This window comes from Channa argus, chromosome 10 (genome assembly GCF_033026475.1).
Source record: "Channa argus isolate prfri chromosome 10, Channa argus male v1.0, whole genome shotgun sequence".
In the NCBI taxonomy this organism is placed as follows: Eukaryota; Metazoa; Chordata; class Actinopteri; order Anabantiformes; family Channidae; genus Channa; species Channa argus.
This window is the reverse complement of record NC_090206.1, coordinates 15,530,750-15,549,659: the sequence shown is the minus strand read 5'-3', so window position 1 is coordinate 15,549,659 and position 18,910 is coordinate 15,530,750. Positions and strand designations below refer to the sequence as shown.

The 18,910-nt window shown below is 40.6% G+C and overlaps 1 protein-coding gene across 8 annotated transcripts in view; it reads right to left on the bottom strand.

Annotated features, from left to right (window-relative positions):
- The window catches only part of mid2 (midline 2), a 127,394-nt gene that overhangs the window by 46,262 nt on the left and 62,222 nt on the right, over positions 1–18,910 (bottom strand). For all 8 annotated transcript variants that reach the window (XM_067518455.1, XM_067518459.1, XM_067518454.1 and 5 more), the window contains one exon: positions 14,025–14,902. In XM_067518455.1, the coding sequence (XP_067374556.1) occupies positions 14,025–14,846 (822 nt within the window). In that variant the 5' untranslated portion in view covers positions 14,847–14,902. The remainder of the gene's footprint in view (positions 1–14,024; positions 14,903–18,910) is intronic.

The window sequence follows — 18,910 nt, the reverse complement described above, 5'->3', positions numbered from 1 at the left end:
GGACAGAAAAATGTTTAATAAAATACAGTCAAAAGTTCTTGTACAAAGTTATTAGTGTTTAATGTTTCTTAGACAACTTGCAAACACAGCACATAAATTAATTGGGGTGTGGGATAGGCGAAACAAAACACACACACAAAACACACAAAATGCAAACACAAGTATAAGCAACAGCATGATGCTTATTATTTAAAAATATTTTTTTTGTGTCCCTAATTTAGCCTGCAATATGACAAAAGGTTAAAAAATGTATAGGACACAAAGGAAATGCAGATTTACAAACCCAGATCCATATCACCCACGGGTGGTCACAGAAGAGTGCCGTGTCCAAATATTATATAATATAAGAAGTGCAGCTGACATGTAAAAACAAGTGGTGCAGAAGATCTCTGTTAAAAAAAAAAGCTTATTGGTTATCTGGGTGTAGAGTCCATAAAATCCCAAGTATAAAGGTTTTATATGATTTGTATTCGTAAATAAGGCTGCTGCGTGCATAAGCATAAAATACCTCATGCTGTTTTGTGCTCGCTGAGGCCAGTGATTTCAATATCAGCTTTACATTTTTACATTGGCGGCATGGATCTCTTGCCGAAATATTTCGATATAACAACTGAAATCACTATGTTCTTCTAATTAAGTACAAGAATCCAATTTGATGTTAAATCCACCCAGCATTGTTTTCCCACAGATGCTCTGACAGAAGTGAGATAAGCACAGCCGTCAGTGATGCCCGGTTAGCCGGAAAATGCCGTGCCAAAATCAAGGTGCTGTTCTCATTAAACCTCCCTATAAGTCTTTAAGCATCAAGGCATCCATCCAAAGTGAAGAAGAGATGTCAAAAGGTCATATTTGTTTAAAGAAGATGAATGTTAACTACAGACTTGTTATTCTCTTTATCAAACTGATGAAAAACTTAATTGATCCGTATACACAGTCTCAAAGTAGTTTTAATGGCTTTTAGTATAAGATAAGCTCCCTATCACCTATTGAACACTGTATAGATATTACAACGATGCCACAAACAAGAGATGAGACACTAACATTTTGGGAAATGAGAACTTAAATACTGCATATTAAAGCAGTACATATACAGTACAAAACTGGAATGACATTTTTTCATTTTCTGCAAACATTTTGCTTGGCCCCCTCTGCTTTGTAGGTTTGCTGTTTCTTATCAGATTTGATCTTTAAGGAAAACATAAAGTTATTAAAAGCCACTGGGAAACACTGATAGAGTCGGTGTTGGCAGTTGGTGTTTTATCCCCTTAAGACACAGAGATTCAGAGCTGTGCACACTTTGGCTGTGGAAACGCAATGAATAACTGAAATGACAGTTGTGAAGTTTTCATCGCGGCCCCACAGCTTTGAGAGTCCTTGACGGTGTTTTATCATATCACTCGTGGCAAAGTGACACACCAGATAATCTCGCTTCTGAGACATGGACCACAGCACATTTGCGCTTGTGGAAAATTCATGTGCACTTCACAAACAGTGGATATGCAGGGCTTTCTGGCTGAGCTGGTACAAGCACCTCAGACCTCAGATTTTCCCTCTTTTGAGACAATGTAACCTAGAAGAGGCAACTGATACAGGCTAGAGGAAGAAATCTTTTTCTAGGAATGATATCCCTATCATCATCATAATCGTCAGCAAAATAATATGTTCTTTATCTTCTTTGTTACAATAATAACTCTTTCAGTGCATTGGGATACATGCATCCACACATATGTTCAGTGCCTTTAAAAAGTCCACCTTAAAAGGATAGTGGCCAAAAACGTCAACTTGAAGACTAAAGAACATTATATGCATCTGTGTAAAAGGGTTATGATGTCAGGGGATGAATACAAGAAAATCTAACCGAATATCACTTTCACTAGTTAAAAACATCCTTAAGAAACTGAAGGTACAAGTATAAATCTATCTAAAGCGGGCAGTCCTAAATGAGGGGGCATGCTCTTTATACTGCTGGGTTAAAAGAGAGATCAATACTACTCTCACATCTGTGTAATATGTATGCATGTATACACAATGACAGGATTTAGAGAATTCTGAGAAATCCGGAGAAATCTGCTCTGACACTGTCTGGAGTTGCGTTTGCATGTAAAACGGCGGGATATTGTCGGAGTCAGAGGCGTCATCATGTGAGAAACTTGACTTTGATTTTAGTGAGTGGTCACAGCATAAAGGGGGCACAACAGGATAGGATAGTTTGCTTCTAAAAAAAACGGAAGACATTGTGACAGTCGCCTGATAAAAACATCAACACGCCCATTCGCTCACTTTAAATCCTCTAGACAATTCCGGACAGAGCAGTGAGCTCCACCCACGGGCTCAAACACATCATCCAGACTTTGCACTAGGGGGCTCAAAAGTAAAACTCTGATCTGGGAGAATCTCACTTTTCGTGTTCTCTCATATTTAGCCTCCGAAAAAAGTCTTGAGAATGCAGATGGCGAAACAAAATCTTAGGTTAATCTATTTACTATTTTCTGGTTGTACTATTGTGCTGACAGCTGAGGCCTCAGCTGTGGGTCTGCTGGAGGCAGGATAGGAAGAGAGCGCTTGTTTAAATCTTAAGCGGTGATGAATTAATCATTTTATCCACTCCCACTTTTTGCCTTTTTTCTTGTCCTCACAGTAGTTTATAGGGAATTAAGTACTGTCTCCTTTGTCTTGAAAGATGATTTCTTGACTGTCATATAAATGGGTAAGATGGTTTCCAAAATCAGGGTAGGGGATTAGGGAAACCTGTCGAATTCGCCAAATTCTTTGCCATGTATACACATAAACAGTTTTCTAATCAGCTTCTTCCAACTGTGGATGTGCGTAACAAAAGGCTGCTGACAGGAACACACAGCTGAGTGAGTAAACTATACAGTTAAAACCTGTGTGCCAGGCTTTCAAAATAAGTCAGAGGTGGAGGACAAATCAGGTTACTCCTCAGCTGCGTGTGTATGCAGATTTCCAGTAACCAGGTTTCCACCGTTCCCCGATTACCTGAGAAAGCTGATTTGTCTGAGTACCACGGTTACTTCAGTGCTTGTAAATGCAGTGAATGACATTTGTCATCCTCTCATTTTCCTCTTAACCCTGACCTACATATTCTCATATCCTTCATTCTGCTTTTGATACTGTAAAAACTGAACAGCTCTGGAAATTGGAGTGCTGTCCCTAAGAGTAGATGTGTCCAGAGCGCATTTTAAATTTGTCATTTTCTGTTACAGCAATAACCAGAATTTACAAAGCAGACATAACAGAACTATTTAATCTCTCAATAGCAGTCCAACTGGAAAAGACATGTTTTTATCTTACTTTAATAATTGACATTCTACAAATTAATCTCCTCTCTGGCTGGATTCTGTCACCTCAAAGCCTGAAGCCGCTGTACATGTCATCTCTTTAAACCTTCAACCAGATAACAGGAACATTAATCTGCCATGAATGACACTTCCAGAGCTAAAAGCTTTACACTTGTCAACTTAAAAAAAAAAAGAAAAATCCACATAAGTTCATCTGAGCTCATGGACAACAAAAATGGGTCTCGGTGCTGTGAGACTTTGATAAGGTTATGAGCAACACAGTTAGCTGCTTTCTATTTGGGTGAGAGGGTTTCAAGCCAGCAAATGCCTTGTTTCTGCAAACACTCAAACTTTAGAATTAGAAAAAAACAAACTTGCTGCACTTTTACCTGCTAATACGGTAAAACGGTGTATAATTTCTAAATCAGTAGTTCAAGAAGGCATTTTTGATTCCAACCTTTCGCTACAGTCTTAAACTGACCTTCCAACAAAACTCGCTCACCTTGACTGATTGCTATATGGTTTATTAAATCTGCCACAAATATCCCTTTTCCATTTCCATGCCACTCAAATGAAAAACCTTTGTACAAACTCAATTTTTCCAGCAGTTAAAGTATGTTTTGATAGCCTGTGGACATAAAGGGAAACAGCAGATAATGCCTCCCAGAAACCTTGTTAAAGACACAATGAGAGTTCCACCGTGAAGCATTTTATCTTGACCACCACAGTGTGACTTCGTACTCGGCCCCCGGAGGCATTCAGATGTAGAACAGAAACCGAACAGGACCCCGACTCTCCTCTGCTTAGGCTGCAGTCAGCAACATGCGCAAAATGTATCTGGCAAATGCACAGGCTCTTGTACACAAAACGCACAATAACAAGAAAACACACTCCCTTCCCCCCTTTCATGCTCACTGGCAGTGGTCAGTGGACAAGACAGAGTGTCTCTATTAGTATCAAAGCAGCTGTGTCCACTCTAACAGATGGTTGTGCTTCCTCCAAGGTGGGCAGCGTGATTTAGTCTATGTGTACTGTAGTTGGCCTTATCTAATTGGAGCAACCGTGCCCAGGAATCAGACCAGTAAATCATATCACTATCATTTATTTATAGGTGAGGTCATGTAACTCTAGTGCTCTCTGCACTGCTTAACATCTATATATGAGACTTGTTACCATGACAGCTGCTGGCAGGAAGTCCAAAAGAATGAGATGGACATTGCATCAAGAACAGTAAGGGGAGAAAAAGATGCACATAGCCCTAGATGAGACCCTACTTCACTGTTGTGCATTCTTGATTTGGAGAGACACCAAGGTTACAGTGTGGGGAACCACTCTGGACAGTGTCTGAATATAGGAAACCCACATTCTCTGCATTCCCGAAACCCTGTGTGGTTGATTTTCCTACGTCAGTATCTGCAACACACATTCCCCCCCAGACAACTGGGAAGCTGAACTTCCTTCGCACAATACAAGCTTAATTTCTAGGGGTGGTTCTGCAGTCAGTAATGTCAAAATTTAAAGGATAAAGTTCAGTAATTTGATATTTTCCATTGTCAAAATTATCTTAAGGTTGCATCTACACCTGGCAACCTTCACTTTGTCTTATCTCAACAGAATCTCTAATGCTTTTAGAATCATACAGCTGCAGGCTGAAAAACCCAAGGAGCTCAATATATATACTTATACTCATTGTAAACAGAGGTTTGAGAAAATCTTAATTCCTTGACAGCTCTAAGATCCTATATGACTGAAATCAGCCATTTCCAGAATTGAAAAATAAAACCATACAATAATCATGTCTAATGTGTTTTCACTGTAGTGATGATTTACGACAATGAAGTAATAAAACAAAACAACGTAACTGCATTAGTTTGAGGGCTTTTATGTGCACTGAGGGCAGAAGCAGTCGAAAAGAAAATCACTAAAACACTTGGACAGTACAGGCTGGAAACCTAGTGCTATCAAATACAGACTTGTGTATGCTTTTCATTGGTGTGAGTATGAATGGATTTTATGCATGTAAAATAAGACGACAAACAAACCTTTATATGGGTTGTGTCGTCATCTGTTTACTGTATGTTATGCTATTACCTCAGACCTGCACCGAGCTGTGCGTATCTCTGCTATCCTCTCCTCATCTCTGTTAAACTCAGCTTTAGCTGACAGGGTGTTGGCTGCTGCTGTCACCGGCACGCTGGCCAGAGAGGATAGGTGATGAGGTTTTTTTTTTAGAAGCCATAAAAGAAGCGCTTCATTCGATTAAGCATGCATCAGCGCTCCCCGTTCTCATCAGCTTTAAGAGTGCGACATTGTAGCATAGCGCTGTTAACCAATGTTATCAATCTCCCTGTCACATGAAATGTATAATCTAAACACACACATTTTGTATTCTGTGCCAAAAACAATGGCTGCATTTTCTGGACTGATTTTATGACGTTGTTCAGAATAGACAGTTTTAGGACATAATAGATACAATAAATGTGTAATTAGAGTGAAAATAAACTTTACTCCAATGGCATGCAGTTTAAGCTGAGCTGCTGAAAATGCACACCAGACGACGATATTTTTAAAACTTTAATATACACAGCAACTTGCAGAAGCTGGACGTACTGAACATTTTTGTTTTGTTTCAACATGTTAAATGTTAAAAAGCTGCCTGTGTCTCTTTCTTAGGCAATATCTGCCTCCTAACCTATACATTTCTCAGAGTGATCGTGTTGGATAATGATGCTCAGATTTGTGTGTGCACATTTTTTTTAAACATTTGGTTCAGGAAGCAAGAGGTTCGTGGGAAAGGAATGCTCTGAACATTTCTGTCCAAGACAGCTGTGTCTGGGACTGAACACGATGGTTGAGAACAGTGTGAGGGAGTGGAAATCTCCCAAGGTTGCCAAAGCATTTTTAATTCCTGGACCTCTGCTTTCCCCCATGATAGCCAAAGCTAGTAATTCTACCCAACAAACAAATTAACAGGAAAATAATTAATAAAAAACTAAATATTTAACAAAAACTTAACAAAAAACCTGAAGTCGGATGCATAGGTTTTATAGCTCTCAATGGGACAAGGCACCTTAAAAGAAATACATTTAAATAGAATTAAATATTTCCCGATCAAATGTGAGTATTCTGTAATAAACTATACCTTTAGTAAAATGCTGGAACGTGGACGACTTTCTCCACCAATTATCCCTGTTTAGCTTTTCATCCATCTGTTTGCTGCTGCAAAACAATTGGAAGAATATTATAATTTAAAATACTAATGAGCACAGAACTATATGGGCAGGGCGTATACAATGAAATTCAGCAGCTTACCCTACAATATTCAACTGTTTATTTATTTCTGTTTTTTTTCTCTCTCCTACTGTCATCACACAGCAGCTCAAGTTGGTTAAAATGAGTAGCTGTGTGGAAGCATAACAAATCCTGCTTTAGAGACTTAAAAAATGTTTGATGCTAAAGCAGCTGTGGTTGAAAGGCAGATCGTTTAAATATCGTAATTAGTATTAAAAACTACATCAGGTTTTGTTATTCACTGCTTTAATGTCTTTTAATTGGTTGAAAGATACTAAAAACTTCACAGAGCAGCGAGCAACTGCAGATAATTGTGTCATCTGCTGATGACTACAGTATGTATAAATCCATCATGGTGAGTGACACCTTTTACACTATTTTCAGGCAGTGTAAGCATAAACACATTGTGTTAAGGTCATAGTTTTAAAACAGAATAAATGACAATTAAAATGATAATTTCGATTACTAATTCAATAGACTGATAGGCTAAATATCTGTCAGAATTCCATTCAAATACAGTATTAGAAATTATTCACTACTGAAAAGTAACCAACCATAACTATTGTTCCCTGGGTGCAGCTCAAAGAACACTAATCGACTATTTTAAGTTTGGGGTGAATCAGAGGTCCCTGTTGTCCTCGAACCGGTGAAGACGTGCTGTTCATCTCACAATAGTGTCATTAGTTCAAACTAAGTATCTTCCCAGTGGCGACATACGGTTCCTGCCTGGCAGCCTCACGACAGGACAGGACACACAAACACATACACAAAGGAAGCGTGTGCACAGACAAACAAAAGATAAAAAAATAATAGACAGTCTCTCAGTGATTATGTGTATACACAATATGTATGTGCACAGACTTCAGTCAGTGTGTGTGTGTGTGTGTGTGGAGGACAATTTCAGAGGCTGGATGCTGTCTGACATTCCAAACATATGAAAATATTCCTGTTATGCTTTTTTGTCTTTGTCCCTTCATCCACAAGCCAAAACCTTCTGAAATATCCAGGCACCTTTGATTTTTCATTATGACTAAAAAAAAGAAAGATAAGAAAAAAAAAACACTCCTGTGTGATTAGAATTAGTCAATTTAATCAAGACTTCGGAATCTTACAAATGCCCCTGAGACACTGAAATGTAATTTCTAAATTAAGCCTCGTAGTAATGTTCAGAGACTGCGTGTGTCATCAGTTTCCTCAAAAGGATCCCCTCCCTTTCCCTCATATAAATGTGATCTGTGCCACGGATTGTTGCAGATTAATACCAGGAAGTGCTTACTCATCAGATATTGCAGGAAAATGATGTGGCACTATCTAAAGGTTGAAATCAAAATGGTTGGAACCCAGTGGATAATAACATCAGAACAGCAAGATGAGTTTTTCCTGACGATTAATATGTAAATCCTCTTACATTGTTGCGTGTTGGCCCCACTTGTCTGAAAAGGGTTTATGATTTGCTCTGCATTATCACATACCACGTAACACATACACTAATACAGATTCTTCTTCTTTACCTTCCGGCTGTTCCCTTTCAGGGGTCGCCACAGCGAATCATGTGCGTCCATCACTAAACATTACATAAACATTTAGCATTTCTTTTCCTCTCATTGCTTCTTGGCTTATTTTAGGATGAGATGGGACAATTTGCTCCTTTATCAGGTTTTGCAAATCATCTGATTAGACAAATCAAGAACAAAACAAACAAACAAACAAAAAAACACTTGTGACTTCAGGCATTTTTTTAAAAAAGTCTCCAGGGAGCTCCTGCAATAAACACAAGTCGTGTAGAGGGGAGAAACATGAGGCATGCCCCAGTGCAAAAGCAGAGAGCAAAACCTTCACTCTCATTGAACACAGTTACCAAAAAGCCACCCCAGACTGCTAAAATGCATCCTGCCTGATTAGACCCTAAGTAAATACTGAGCTAAATACGGCACTAAAACACACAATATGAGGAAACTATAAGGGTTTGCAGATCTGCAGTAGCACATATTTGACATTGGGAAAGCCTCTGAGATAAAGTGGACTATTAAATACACTTTATTTTAAACAGCTGTTACTAAATAAGTTAAATATTAGGTACAAGTTAGAGAGAAAATTCACTGTAATAGCAAACATGTATGTATCGATCTCAAATGAGGTTTGAACTTCAATGTTAAGGGCTATTAACAACACTCTTTGGCAGTTATACACCTTTAGAGTGTCCTTAGAATGTATGATAATCAATGCATTTAATATCTCACACAGACCATCCAATAGTGGTGAATAAGATACGTATTATGTTATAAATGACTGAACTGAGAATAACAGCCCAGAAAAATGAACCTGGGTCTATGAAAAAAGTGAAGAGAGATGGGTAAGTGGAGTAGACAAATTTTCCCATTGTTCTCAAATATACACACTAAATCACTTATATCCATCTTTCGGCTCTGCACTGTATCACTCGACACAACAAATCTTGAAAGCTCCCATCTCCGTTTCTGCATAAATTGTTCTTATGCATGACGCAGTGGCTGGAACTGATTTGATCACGTTTTTTTCCCATGACCCACTAAGATTTCTAATGGGCTGGCACGACATATTTTTACAACACATGCATGATGCATTGATAGGACGTGCTTGTGTGCATAGTGCAGTACGAACTGCGGCTCATGCACAAATGCACACATTCATGCACACTTCTGATAGTCACATTAGCACATGAAAGCAGAGAACTGGTGCATGGAGACACTAAAAGCTTTCTACTACATCATTGGTAGTTGTCGGCATGACTAAGTGTGCTCCATCTCATACTGTTCTCCAGATAGAGCCAGGATTTTCCACACATGTCAGACCTAATGACATGTGCCTCACCCTACATGCACACACACACACACACACACACTGCATATAGGCACACATATTTAAAGCTGCTCATATACCTTCCCATAAACAAACAAACTGGAAGGCTGTGAGTCTCCCGTTCACCAGCAATATGCTGCTGCACCGTGTGTAGGTTTGTGGGCAACTGAGGGTGAAGAAGAGTTACCTAAAACAAGACATGGTGGCCAGGAGCCAAATTAGGGAGAGGGAGGAGAGAGAGAAACAGAGTGACAGGAAGCAGGTGGGAGGGATAATGTTTGTGTGCCTGCATGCAAAACAGCAAAAGTGAGAAAACTATGGTGACAGTGTGAGAGGACAGTGACAGAGAGAGAGAATGCAAGTCTCTGTATGGGGCTAAAACTGGTTGCTTGCCTGAAGAATTCAGCTTGGTTGAGTACTTGACAGCAGAGACTTTCAATTTCCTCATTACTGTCAGTGTTTGGTGTAAAATCAGGTTAGGTCAGCTGAACTCCTTTTTCTGTATTGGCTTATGTCTGTGTATGTGACAAGTAAGAGAGTCAGAAGGTCTTTGGGTGTGGATGTGATTAAATGCACTTACTGTTGTGTGTGCTCAAGCAAACGTGCACAAGCTTGCCTGTGGATTTAGCAATGCAAAATGGGTCTAAACACAGCAGAAGGGGAGTCAGCAGCAGAAGCAGATGCATTGCATACATTGCACGGAGTTACAAGGTGCCCTTAGGAGGTTAGATGGAAGGAGAGTCTGGCATATGAGGGGTAAAGGGAGGAGAAGGAAAAAAATGATGGGGATAAAGGGAAAGAAGAAGGGCTAGAGGGACTGAAGGAAATAAGAGAGGAGAGAGTAAAGAGCACAGGAGAGGAGGGTTGAGGGTGGTGTCAGTATGCTATGAATTGCTTCTTCCAAAACAGGAATTAATCCAATAATCGCTGGGAAATGTTTTGCATATTTCTTCTTTTTTCTCATGTATACAATTGTCTATAAAAGTATGCATGAGACTTGTCAAGACCTTTGAGACAACCCACCCAAATACACACCATGGCAAATCCCACTAGTGCAGGGTTAGTGCACACGTGATGCAACAGCGAGTTCAAAATCCATAGTCTTTAAGTTTATCTGCCACTTATGTTGAGTGTCGCTGAAGTGTCACGGATGTCGGCCAAGCTATAGACTTTGGTGCCACGTCAGCTCATTAGCACCTGATGCTAAAGCGCAAATGCTTCAAATCCTCAAGAGCCTAATAGTCAATGAATTAACAGCCAGAAATGTGAAAGAGAAGAAAAAGAAAACATATTACCCTTGTAATACCCTTGTACCCATTTTCAATTTTCTTCTGTAACTGGCCTGTTTCTTAATCATTTGCTCCTTGCCTTTTCTTTTTTCTATCAGCTAAAAAACTTTCTTTGATTAAAAAAAGACTATTACGTGCTATGGTGCACTCACATTGTATGGTAAATATAATAATAACTAGAAGCAGGAGAAAACAGCAAGCCAAGCTCAGTCTAAAGCTAGCAAAATCCATCTATCAGCACCTCTTGAGCTTATTTTGTAATCCATATAATACCAAAGCATTAAATCAAGCTAACCAGCTACTGGCTCCAGCTACATATTAGCCTTGGGAGATGTGAAAGTGAGCTTCTCACGAAACTCACGGCAAAAATATGCATATTTCACAAATGCACTTGAACACATAGATGCTGACATAAATGAAGACCTTAAGATAAGAGAAAAAACAGAGATCTAAAAAAAAAAAGAAAAAAAACACCAAGCCATTAGTGCGTGTAGTTCTTCCAGAACTAGTAATAGGACTCATCCTCCTAACACTTAATTATTTAAAGCACACAGCTCTGACCTCTTCTAGATCTCCGTACCTGTGTACTGTACTGTGCTGAGATCACAGAACATGTAGTACAGCTTTTAAAGTGTCTGCTCAGCCTATGAACGAGGATGCTACGCAGCTACAAAATGTACCTAAATTACACTTGAATGAGTCAGCAATAGAAACTTCTAAAGGGGCAGATGATGGGACATTCACTGCAGCAATAGACTGTATCTAAAGCTGGGGGTGGTATCAGAGAATCTGTGTGAGAACGAACAGGAATCTAAGGTGGAGTACGTTCACGCTGCAGTCTTTTAAGCAGATCAAAATACAACACAATTACCAAAGTCTGGCAATTATAAGACACAAATGTCTTTGCTTCTGAGTAAAGAGCTCGCCTTAAAAGCTGCCTGGGGAATTATCTCACTGCCCTGCAGTTTCAGTTGTGCTACATTTTGTCTTTTACAGCGCTGGCACTTGCTGGCATTTTCTCTCCTGAAATATCTTTCTCGCCTAAGGGAAGCTTACCTTTTCCTTAATGTGTGCCAAATCATTTATGGACAATGTAGCTCCTGAAGGGGATAATGTGGTGGGAAATCCAGAGGTCAAAGATCAAATGGAGGTAGCGAGGCAGGGGTCAAATTGAGTCCGCTGAGTGCATTCATTTAGCAGTGACCAATAAGAAATGATGACTGGGTCACCGCAGAGGCCCAGACAATAACATTTGACTGAGTGTTTTGATGCATATTAGACAGAAAGAGAAACAGAGGAAAATGAGAATGCAAAAGAAGACACACACCCCCGTTTGACCACATCTTTTATGATAGGACTTCCTATCCTCTGCTTTCCCATGAGTGGGAAGATTATAAATTACTGCCACTGGCAAGCTAAGCTGGAGCTTGGACTGGGGTGAGCCTCCTCCCAGATTTGGGGTAGATTGGGGATTTCAAAGTCAAGGAAGTTCAAAGCTTTGGCTGGGGAACATTCAAAAGAACCACAGCCAGTCATGAAGTGGTAAAGAAAAGAGAGGGAGAGCGAGCTACTTACAGGAAACTCACCCACAGCCTGTGGAGAAAGCTACAGAAGGGGGAGGGGTGGAGGGTGTGTGTGTGTGTGTGGGGGGGGTAAACACTAATGACATTAAACTCCATGAGGTGTTTGTGTGGGTTAATCCACTAAGATGTGCAGAGCAGGTGGAAGTTTGCTGACATGTTGCTGTAAAACTGAAAGTGAGAGCCAAAGTTTTAGTAGCACAGATCGTCAATAATAGAGAAAGTGGGACTTAATTTTCACTGAGATAAAACCGATGTTCTGCGCAGCTTAACACATCACTGCTGTTTTTGTGTTCACCTTCGAGACTTAGTGAGTTGGATTTTTGCTGCACATTGCTAACATTGTCATCTGAAAGAGTGCTAATGTCATCTTACACCCATTCTTTGCAGTGTGGAGGAACAAGAACTCTTTGTAAAATCTACACAGACATTAAAAACTCTCCATACATTACGCCTCTATACACATAGTGTAAGACTGTAAAACTGCCAGTGGAGCACTTTCTCAGGTGTCCAAACCTCTGAGCACTACACAGTGCTTTTCATTAGTCACATTCAAACCACGGCAACACTCTCGCACCCTGGGGACAGAAAATATCAAAAGAATTCCCATAAACCAAATGACTTCGGAGGTTAAAAGGACAAAAATAAAAAGGATCATCCTGCAAGCAAGAGATTAACTTTTCTAAAAGGGTTTAATCTACTTGAATTTACATTAAAGGAAGTACCTGTGTAGAGTGAAAGCACAGCGTGAGCATGCAACGGTTAGGTCATCACTATCACACTACATGGATACATGTATCATATGATGATGTATCATATGATCATTGAGCAATAAATTAATTTCAATACCAACATTACCATTTCCCTTTATAGATTTATAGTTACACAGCATTATAAAAAATAAAAATCACCTGTGTATTAGCCCTCCAGTGCGGTATTCAGAATAATCCTGTCAACTGGTTTACTTAGGAGTAAAAATGTAAATATTCTATTGATCTCATCTTAAGTTGGTTAATAGCGCAATCGACTTTGGCGATGACTCATTTTCACGTTCTTTTGGAGGAAGGAATACATAGAGACTATATAAAAACACAAAATCACAGACACACATTTCATAGGGATGTATATTCAACATATATTTAGGGTAAAACGTTCGGCCAGCTGATGAAACTAGCTGCTTTCTCTGTTGTTTTTCACCCTGATTCAGCACTCCCAGTCTTTACGCAGAGCCACTGAAAGCTCAGTGGCCATAGGGAATGCCAGCTCATCGACTATTATAATGACGGACTCGCTATTGCTCTCCGTCTCTCGCTGCCGTTCTCACCAGCACACCCTCACAATTGTCTCTCTTTCTCTCTCTCTCTCTCTGTTTGCGATCTGTCTCTCCCTCCTTCTTGCTGAACAAAGGCGGGTGTGAGTTTGTATGATGCAATTGTGGCAATACTGAAAGTTCATAGTCAACAGAAATGCACAGAATGAACATCCCCAAGGTAGGAATGGATGGATTAAAGATTTTGCTGTTTGGCAAACTGCAAACAAAGATACATATCAAGCTCTTAGTTAGGATGGAAAGAGCTCTGAAGCTCAGCAGTAAATCATTCAGTTTGTGTCTTACCTGGCTTCACTAGCGCAGGCGTGAAAGAAAGACTTAGGAGCAGTACACGGAAATGATCACTGACATGACCTTCCTGCAAGCTTATAAACTGGAAAGGACATGAAGGACTAACCTTGAGCTTGTCAAAACGTTCGCTGAGGGAAGACACCTGGTGCTCTCGGTGACGCCCGACCAGCTTGCAGAGAGCACAAATGAGCTGGTCGTCCACCAAGCAGTACATGTTGACCTTCTCATTCTCATGCTCCAGGCAGGTCAGGCTGCGGATGTGGGTGTCTGGCACCGGCTCCACCAGGCGGTGGCTGGTGAATGGCTTCTTGTTAGGGTGTGTTGCGCGAAGGCAGCGGTCACAGTACGATACCTCACATGTGACGCACGTCTTCACTGCCTCACGTGGTGGATCCTGCTCACAGAACTGGCAGCTGATGCGTGGATCCATTTTAGCAACAACACCTGGGCTGTGGTTAGCGTTGGTGTGGTTGACGTGATTCGTGTGGTTGGCGTGCGAGTGGGAGTGGCTGGAAGTGGCCGGGCTGCCGCGGGCACTGCTTCCACTTGTGCCACCACCGCCGCCAATTGTTCCTGCTATTGTACCGCTAATGGTGGCGGTGTAGGGCCGCTGCGGCTGCAGACGCCGGCTCTCAGTGGGGGAGTTGGGGCCGCTAAGGGAGGCCTTTTGAAAGCGGTCAATGATGTTCTGCAGCGTCACATTGCGCTTAAGGCCCTCCAGGCCGCGGTGATTCAGCGTGATGACGTAACGACAGGTGGGGCACTGAAAGGCTGAGATGGACTCGAGGGGCTTGCTGGTGGAGCAGTGAGACACCAGGATGCGGTGGGCACAGTTAAAGCACAAACTGTGGGCACAGGGCAAGAGAAGAGGATCTTCAAACAACTCCAGGCAGATTGGGCAGGTCAGCTCAGACTCCAGTGTTTCCATCTTCAGTTGAACCAATCTAAAGGTGACATCAAATCCCACGGAAGCTGGCCAGGTACCTGCACAACAAAGAAAACTATATGCATAACTTTTGCAGTTACAAATCAGTCAAAAAGCTTTTGTTTTTGTTCAAATTGTATTGAATAGAACAGCAGAAATTGTACACAATCAATGTGCACATTCACCCGTTTGTGATTTTAACTGAATCAGTGGTAAGGTATTGCTATGTAGACAGATTGGCCTGTGCAAATTCAGCAGAAACATCACTAAAACACACATCTGCTCAGCTTGCACAACAGCAGTCTGGGCCGCTTTGTTGTAGCCTCTAACACAATTTCTTTCTAGCTTGTCTAATACAGGACTTACCACACTGTTCCACCAACAATGTCAAGATGGGCAGTAAAATCTTGGTCTGAATAGCAGAATTGATTGCAGATCATCCTGCTCCTTCCCCAGTCCCTCCGAATCTCAGCAGCTTGCTGTCGGCATATCAAGCTGTCTCCCCGGCGTGGCCTTAAAAACCACTGCCATGAGTAATCACCGATAACGCCCCTCCACACACACGCACACACACATACACCTGTACTGATTCACTGGTATAGGAGCACAGCTTGCAGTACCGTCCTATTCTTTTAGAGAAACAAAGCAAGCACCATGAAACTACATTATTAAACTGGACGACCCCAGATAGGTGACAGTCACAATTTCACTAGATGCGGTCATTCCTGAAGGACTGCCATCACTTCCCTCTGTGACACTTATACTCACTGAGTTCACTGATGATTGCGTTTTAGTAGTAATGACTAATCAAAAGGTATTTTTTATTTTTGCGAATAGGCGTAAACTTGTGAGTGACTTCTTTGAAGTCTAGGTTATTGCGCATATGAGAAAACATATTTTACATGGGACCTATATTTTCTTTAAGTTGCTTATTAGACTAAATATAAAAGACCAAATATTTGTGATGTCGCACATCTTGGTTGTGCATCAAGATTTAAGGTAAGGTCAGAGACACTTTCTCTGTAGCATCAAGCTCTCTGCATACATCATTCTAAATAGAAAATTGAGGGCAACACAGTGAAATAAAATCTAAAAAACATATTTAATTTTATAAGTGACTGTGCCACCTGAGTTTTATAGTCCAGGTTTAACACTTTTACTTGACATAAGCAATTTTAAATGCAGCCAGTCCAAACAGGCCTGTCTTACATAATTTGGCTTTTGACATGGCAGTACAGACATGTCCAACACAGGAAAAGATTTCTGAAAGCGGGGGGTGTGTTCAGCTATATGAAACTAACGTGTACTGCTGCTAAAATGTGCACAGGGCTTAATCAAATGAGCCTGACTCCAGATGAATAACACAATTCACAGCTTGTTGCCAATATATCACATTGAACAATATACAACTTTCTACTCATTATCTATTTATTTACCCATAACTGGAAATATTAAACTAATTGTGCTATTCACAGCCCATTATTATGCCATGACACCACTGTAACTTGGCAGTCTGCATTCAGTTTCACAGAGAACTGAGCAATACGCCAACAAAGGACAGACTGAAAACAACACTGTATAAAGACAGAAACAGAGCTCAAAGACTCAAACCCATTTGCACTAACACAAGTATCCTCCATTCTGCTGCACGAGTAACCATGCCTCGACTGTGAGCTGTGTTCAAAGCAAACATGATTTGAGTAGCAGCTAAGTGCTGGGGAAAGGCACTCAACTGGAGAAAGTAGTTATATGCATGCGGTGGCTTCGTTATAAAATTCATTATCTGGAAATGAAATAAATAACTGCTCCCAGCCAATCATGTAGATATTACATTGATAAAAGGTGATGGGCATTGTGCTTGGGTTGAAATAAATGTGTGTGTGTTTGTGGCTGTACAGTCCACAAGTATAAATTCTTCCTATTTATACACCTAATGTCCTTCTCCAATATTCACCTTGGATGCTATTTATCAGCTGCTTTATATGGTTGTTATCACAAAGCCTGGCTGTGTTAGGGATAAAGAGAGAGTTCAGCAGCCAGCCTCCAGTGTTCCTACTGCGTCACGTCAACAGCAGGTCTAATTTATTTGCACTGTTTCAGAGACTTGATAACCAGGGCAGACGAAGGGAAATAACCAGAGAAACAGGATGTGGAGGGAGGTGATGAGGAGAAGCAAGGACAACTTTCAATACCCTTAAATGACAAGCAAGGTCACAGGCTCCACAGCTTCAAAAGTCAATGCACAAATATGAGATGTAGTTATTTTCCACATAGACTACTGGTCTTTATGCTATAAACTGTAATTTGCATTTGTGAAGTGTGAAGCTTCATAGCAAAAATGTAACTCACTGGGCAAAAGGCAGATGATGGTAAATCCTAAAATAAAAAATGTGTGACTTTTTTGTCCTTACGGCTCATCCCATGAGTTCAGGGTCGCCACAGCGGATCATTGTCCGCATGTTGAATTGGCAGTTTTTTATGCCGGATGCCCTTCCTGACGCAACCCTCCCCAATTTCTACTGGGCTTGGACTGGCACTGCACAGCTGGGGATGGTAATGGGCTGTTAGGGGTTCAGTGTCTTGCCCAGGGACACTTGGACATATAAGCCGGGACTGCTTTGTACAATAAAGCAAATTCAACAAATTGATGTTAAAGGTTGGTTAAGCACCATGTGACTCCTGTTTCACTGGTTAGATTTGTCAACAACTGGAAACAAAGGACACATTCATTAAGCTTCTCGTGATAAACAATGACTAAAGATCATAAGGTCATTGTAAAACAATGTGAACTTTAAACTGACCTAACAAAAGACATCTCACTATCACTGTCAATCAACACTAATGCATTTCAGAAAAATGTCTACCTCTCTGTTCATTGAAAACTTAGGAAACACATGATATGATATGGGATTGTACATCTGTCAAGGAAGCTGTGTCTTAACAAGAAAAACAAAACCAGAACCCTCAATTATTAAGTCAATCAAATCAACACACAGTTCATCGCTATTATCACTCAGGATTTTGACAGTTGTCCAAATCAAGTGTTGACTGAATCAGCAGTTTGACTTTGTTCCCTGCAGAGTGATGCGTATGCTTATGCTGATGTTAATGTGACTGTGTTTAACGGTGCATGGTGTTATAATTAACACCAAGCTATAACACACCATCAACAGGCCCATTAAGCTTTAGCTATGTCACTCTGGGGAAACAATGTCAGCTATGACGGGAGCCACTTAGGGACTGAATTGCTAGCTTCATGGTAAAGGCATTTGTTCTGCAGTCAGGCTGGCACATGATAATGTCCACAATAACACACATTCACATACACAGCACACACAGCAGAGATGCAAATTTTAAACTGCAAACTCTTTCTGTCTTGTCGCCGCTCTTCATCTGCCATTCTTGCTAAGGTGAAGAGTCCCATCTGGGAGGAGAACAGCTTGAGCCAGTGCTTGAGGAAAAATACACACAGCACGGACACACAGCCCAACACTTACCCAAGCCGACACACACACATACACACATAAAGCTCTGAAGCACTCATTCACATCTATTGTTATGCTGGTTATCATAGCAACATTTTTTTAGTCTCACCCACAGCTCATAGTGAAACAAATGATAAAAAGATACATCATTGATGATTCATTATTTTGTCTGAAGGTGAAGGACTGAAAAAATAATTTTCTTTGGTGCAGACACCCACATACTGAAGTCTGAATTCTCATCTGCTTCATAAAGTGTGGACTAGCAGATATACTGTAACTACCTGTCAGGTATGGGGTATGTACTATTTATTGCTTTGATGAACAGTCTATGCATGTGAAACCTGGGTTAAACCACAAAGTAATGGTCTGGTGTGACTAGTCGAAATTCAGGTTTAAACAAAAGAATACAAGTATCTGCCTCATTGAGAGAAGCAAAGCAAATCCTTCTGTTACTACTGGTCCTAATAATCTACTGCCACTACTGCTGTTATTAATCCTAATGAATAGATTTTGCTCAAAAGGTTTTAGCAATGCATGGACCCAGTGTGCACCCACTAACTGTATTTATGTGTGTCTTTATAT